Source organism: Squalius cephalus (genome assembly GCF_949319135.1).
Source record: "Squalius cephalus genome assembly, chromosome: 14".
In the NCBI taxonomy this organism is placed as follows: domain Eukaryota; kingdom Metazoa; phylum Chordata; class Actinopteri; order Cypriniformes; family Leuciscidae; genus Squalius; species Squalius cephalus.
The window spans coordinates 19,956,262-19,962,261 of NC_137135.1; the positions used below are offsets into that span (position 1 = coordinate 19,956,262).

General features: G+C 44.0%; 1 protein-coding gene across 1 annotated transcript; it reads right to left on the reverse strand.

The window, feature by feature from the left end:
• Positions 1 to 688: 688 nt before the first annotated feature.
• On the reverse strand, positions 689 to 4,018 carry gpr101 (G protein-coupled receptor 101). The gene is made up of 2 exons (XM_079892996.1): positions 3,504 to 4,018; positions 689 to 2,569 (listed from the first exon to the last, which is right to left on the reverse strand). The coding sequence occupies exon 2, from the start codon at positions 2,469 to 2,471 to the stop codon at positions 1,170 to 1,172; it is 1,302 nt and encodes a 433-aa protein (XP_079749122.1). The 5' UTR covers positions 2,472 to 2,569; positions 3,504 to 4,018; the 3' UTR covers positions 689 to 1,169.
• Between the last annotated feature and the right edge of the window lie 1,982 nt (positions 4,019 to 6,000).

Here is a 6,000-nt window from a genome sequence, read left to right on the forward strand (position 1 = left end):
TCATAATATAGTTTGCTTGTAATTACTCTCACATTTATGAGAACTTTTCTCCATTGACAATGATTTAGTTGATATCATTGTATGTATGCTTATAAAAATAGACAAAAATCTCTCTACATATGTATTCTAAATTCATTTCAAAACAACATATAGAATACTTTTTCTTTAAATTGTAAAGTAGCAATACATTTGACATCTATGTATACAAAGAACATTCATTTTGTTGGACATTATACACTACTCTATACTGTCTCAAAAAGTATTTTTCCAACATTTTACTCCCTAATATTACAGTAATATTTTAAACCACTATAAAAGAATCAATATTCTGTATTTTATGGAACACTTTATACCATGTCTCCAAAAATTTATATTTACAAACAAAGGTGTTGAAATTTCAAAACTTTCATATTTAATGATTTTTCTGAACAAATAACCATGACATTGTGTACTGTAACTGTGATTTACTCCTGTGATGTTAAATCTGAATTTTCAGCACCATTATTCCTGTCTTCAGTGTCACATGACCTTTCAGAAATCATTCTAATTTGCTGATTTGCTTCTCAAGAAACATTTCTTAGTATTATCAATGTTTAAAACAGTTGTGCTGCTTAATATTTTTGTGTAAACCCTTATTTTAAAGCAATTTAATGCATCCACTGCTGAATATACTATTTTTTTTTTTTTTAAAGAACAGTGGGTCAGCGCCAATAGCCTCGTGGGCAGCGCCGACATATATCGCAGTTGCGCTTCGGGCGTCCCGAGTTCCCGATCCTGCCCCCTCTCTCTCTCTCTCTCTCTCTCTCTCCAACTTCGCTTCCTGTCAACTAAGTGTCCTATCATAATAAAAGGCAAAAACGCCAGAAAATAAATCTTAATAAAAAAAAGAACAGTAGTGTAACTACTAACTAAACGTTTTAAACAGTCTATCATCATTGACATGCATCTCCATAGTTCCTGCCAAGAAACTATGTTAGCTAGGCTTTTCTGTTGCCTATAATATTGTTTTTGTATATATTAACCGTAACCGCAAAGTAGGTCCATAGCGTAGCTAACACATGTTTACAATGTATTCAGTGAGCTTGTGTTTAAAGGCACAGTATTTGATTTGACCAAAACCAAAAGCTGTATATACCTCAACACTGATAGAAATATGTTGAGAATTTGCCTTAAGGTGTTTCCTCAGGTTGCTTGTTAGTGTTACTGTGCACAGTGAGCTCCTTCTCTGAGCTCAGACTGATAGAGGTGGTCTCCTTTCGGCTGTCTTTAGACCTCCTCTCTGTCGGGGAAGAAGACGTTGTGCCTTCCTCCCAGGTGCGGAGAGGGTACACACGGGCAGTCTGGCTTGATAGGTGGGTGTGCGCCAGACGCCCGTCCGTCACTGTGAAGCAGCTGTCAACGGCGGAGCCCTGACTGACTCGGCCCTGTCCACACAGCGGCCCACAGAGCAGCGCCAGGAACTCCTTGCGTACGCTGCGGTGCATGTAGCCGTAGATGTAGGGGTGTAAGCAGCACTGCAGGAAGAAGAGAATGAGCGCCATCGAGGCCAACCAGGGTGGCACCGCTGCACTGGAGTAAATGGATATAGTGCTCAGGACGCTGTATGGGCCCATGCTGAGCACGTAAGATGCCATGATGACAAACACCACTCGCGCCGCCTTACAGTGATAGTGGAAGCGTCTGTGGCGGGTTCTGATGGGATAAGTGGCCGAAAAAGGTCCTTCCGATTGAGTCTGCTGCCTTTGGGGGCTGGAACAGGACGCTTGGGAATCCGGAGGGGGGTTGGATTGGATGGGGTGAACGAGAGCATTCTGCCGCCTTGCCGCCCTGAACACCATCCAGTAGCAGCAAAGCATGATGATCACTGGCAGCCAGAACGAAAGTGCGGACACCAGGGCTGAATACGAGTAGCTAGAGGACCACACAACAGTGCAGGCATTATGTCGGCGGTCGAATTCGATGATTCCCCATCCATACAGCGGCGGAGTGCTCTGAAGCACGCTGAGAAGCCAGGTGAGAGCGATCAGGTTGGTACCCAGGTGAGGAGTCATTCGGGTCGGGTAGGACAGCGGGTGGATGATGGCCAGGTAGCGATCTACGGACACCACAATGATGGTGTTGACGCCAGCGAATGCGAACAGGTGCATGAGCACAACAAGGGCCAGGCACAGGCGGGCGTCCAGTGGCCAGACCTCGGGCACGGTGGCGGCGATGGCGAAGGGCATGACCAGCACTGTCTGCAGAAGGTCGGCCAGGAGCAGGTTAAGCACGAAGCGGTTGGCGACGTGGAGCAGCTGTGGCTTGCGCTGGAATACCAGCAGCACCACAACATTTCCAAAAAGCGATGTGCACACGATCGCCGATATGAGCACCATCTTTACTGTGCTGTTCACCAGAGACGGCGACAGGGGCGAGCCAGGGTCCCAGGGCACTGTGCTGGAGTTACTGCCCAGAGGTGGAAAGGTGGACATGTTGACAGAGACAATATGGGAGATGACGCATTAGTAGTCTTTCAGATATCCCCAACACCAGCCTGAAGGTCTGATGACTGTTTAATCGATGTTCACGCCTTGAGAGAGGATGTAACAGAAGGAAAAATGTTCAGCACATCCTAATCCTTGTTAGATGAATGTTCACACTTCTGTCATGATATTTGAGTCACAATAAGAACAGACATCTGGATGAACTATTGTGTCCTGCATACACATAAAGCAGGTGCTTTTTGGGGATGCATGCTACAAATATCCTGATATATTAACTACCATATCGGTAATCAAACAATAACGTAAAAATTTAAATAATTTACTAGTAGGCTATCGGGTGATAATGGATAATTAATTGTGCATGCTTGTTTCCTCTATTTTTTTCTACGATTACCTTTTTTGTCATCTACACGTCGTTGACTGAAAGTTGAACTGATTTTTAATTTTCGTGTTATTTTTTATTTAAAATATAGTCTTAATAATATGGGTACTATTAAATATTACATACATTTATAATATTAATATATGTAATATTTATGTAAAATAATTATAATGCAAACAAATCAACTTTGGCTTACTGTATTGCCCAGAATTACTGTATTAATATCGGTGCATCCCTAACGCTCTTATACAACTTTATTAAACAAGACCCAATAATAATCTCAGTACACGGTTCCAAAATGTATACTGTACTGTACATATACTTGTATAAATATTGTAGTTTAAAGAGCATATAGTCCTACTATAATGACCCTCTTGGATATCCTATCTACATAGCAGTGCTCACTACAGGCTATAATGTATACTATGCATGCATTTTTATATACCTATACACAAAGATACATCCTTCTGTCTATATCACAATGCATACTACACAGTACAGTTGCATGTATGTACAAAACAGTACGCACATTATTCTAAGCAGTGTATAATGAAATACTTCAAGAGAAAACTGTGTACAGAGACAACATATTTTTAATCCATTTTCATGGCTTAAAGGCTGTGTGCATCGTATCTTACCTTGTCTTGAGTCACTGTTGGTAAGCACGGGCCAAATTATTTGCATCTACTTTTCCATGCGAACAATGAGAAACAGCTGGAATTCACCGCTGTCATAATTCCATTGTGAACCGCGGGCTAAAAGTGGCGCTGGTTTCTCTACGGTGCAAATCTTATGCAAATATAATCAATGAATAGAAGACATTTGCCGTAAAACGAGCACTGAAAAACATTTCGAATGGCTGTTGGTTGTCAGTCGCCTTTGTGTCTCTCTCTTCAATGACAGGGCTCCAGTGATGCTCTCCCATTTTAGTCTTCTCAGTGTCATCAATGGCAGTCCTCTCGCCTCGCCTCGGCTCTGTGTGAGCAGGACTTCATTCAGAGATGGAGAATAATCAATCAACCGCTCGCTTGTCGTGTCAGAGCAGATATCGTTTTAATAAACCGCCGTGGGTTTCTGTAGGATTTGCTAGTGAACATGCGGTGGCGCATACAGCAGTGTCACAGCGGTTACATGTCATTATCACATAAGGGTTCTGCTCATTAGGACTGTAACACTGGCTGTTGTGCTCTTGGGTGCACAAACCTTCCACATTAAATAACCGTGCTTATCACATCCAGTGGGTAGGCTATAAAAATAAAGTACGCAACATAGTGCACACTATATAACTTAACACACGTAAATATGCAACACAGTCTGTGTATAGTACATGTGTGTGTGTGTGTGTGTGTGTGTGTGTGTTGTAGGCTACTACAATCAACCTGCTAGCTACATAGCAGTGTTCACTATGGTAGTATTATCTATAAAGTATAGTAGGTTACACTCTTAAAAATGCTGGGTTGTTTCAATCCATAGCCTATGTTAGGGTCAGATATGGACAAACCCAACCGTTGGTTTACATTTTAAATTTGAAACCCAACGGTTGTGTCCGTATGCTTCATGTTCACACAGCAATATTAAAAGAACACAATAAAGGAAGATATATTTGAAGACATTTTTGGGTAAACTAATCCCTTTAAAGGGGTGGTATAATGCCCTTTTCACAAGATGTAAAATAAGTCTTTGATGTCAGCAGAGTGTGTATGTGAAGTTTTAGCTCAAAATACCCCACAGATATTTTTATATAGCATGTTAAAGTTGTCACTTTTTGAGGGTGAGCAAAAACGTACTCGGTTACCTAATGTAACCTCGGTTCTCTTTAGAAGAGGGAACGAGTATTGCGGAAGTTGCTTACGCTATGGGTAAAGTAATCTTTTCTCGAGATATTTTAAAAAATTATCCTTAATTTTTTTATTGATTGTCAACGCAGTGCAGCAGCAAGCAGACCTAGAGCAGGCTATCTAGCGCGCTCATTGGCTACTCTGCAACTGCAGCAGCCTACCACTGAGCCTGGCGTGACGTCATGGCCCGCCAGAATGGGAGTGGCTTTGCGTATAAAAGGAAGGGATCGGAGGCTGCTAACCTGGTTTTCGTCGACTGAAGCGAAATGAGCTTGTGGCGCGAGCATGGCGGGTTACGCAATACTCGTTCCCTCTTCTAGAGAGAACCGAGGTTACATTAGGTAACCGAGTACGTTCTCTTACGAGAGGTTCTCTCGTATTGCATAAGTTGCTTACGCTACGGGAACCCCTTGTCAACGCCGTGCACGCCTAGCATCCACTACATGAGTCCCAGGGGAAACCCGGGGAACACAGATAAGTGGGAATCAGGCGGCCAACAGAGTGGGCCAGCACATGTTCATAAGCACACAGTAGGGGGTGCAGAGCGGCGAGTACTGAACTTAAACGAACCCTGATAGTGCAGCTCAACCAGGGAGCTAAATCGGGTAAGAGTAGCCTGCGCACAATCAGTCTGGGCAGGGCATACACACGACTTAGACTGATAGAAGTTTAGCCTGCAAGGCGGGGACTTCCAGGTTGTAAAACCTAACAAATGTAGAGGGGGAGGCCCAGCCTGCCGCCGTACAAATGTCATGAATGGAAATCCCGCTGGACCAAGCCCATGACGAGGCCATGCCTCTGGTGGAATGAGCCCTGATGCCCAAAGGGCACTGCAGGTCCTTAGACGCATAAGCTGCCGCAATAGCGTCCACTATCCATCTGGACAGACTGTGTTTCGAGGCGGCGAGACACTTGGTGCGCCCACCAAACTAAACGAAGAGCTGCTCCGAGCGCCTGACAGCGGCGGAGCGCGTGAAGTAGACAGTGCTCTGACAGGGCAGAGGAGGTTACTGTCGACCTCGCTGCCGGATGCTGGCAAGGCTGAGAGAGAAATGACCTGCGCTCTGAAAGGAGTGGCAATCACTTTGGGGACATAACCATGCCTCGGTTTGAGAATGACTTTAGAGTCATTAGGTCCGAACTCGAGACACGCGGCGTTAACTGATAACGCGTGACTGATGACAGGGCTATCAGAAAAACGGTTTTGAGCGTGAGGTATTTCAGATCCACAGTCTGTAGAGGTTCGAAGGGATGAGCTTTCAGAGCCTCCAGGACCAGAGAAAGATCCCAAATAGGA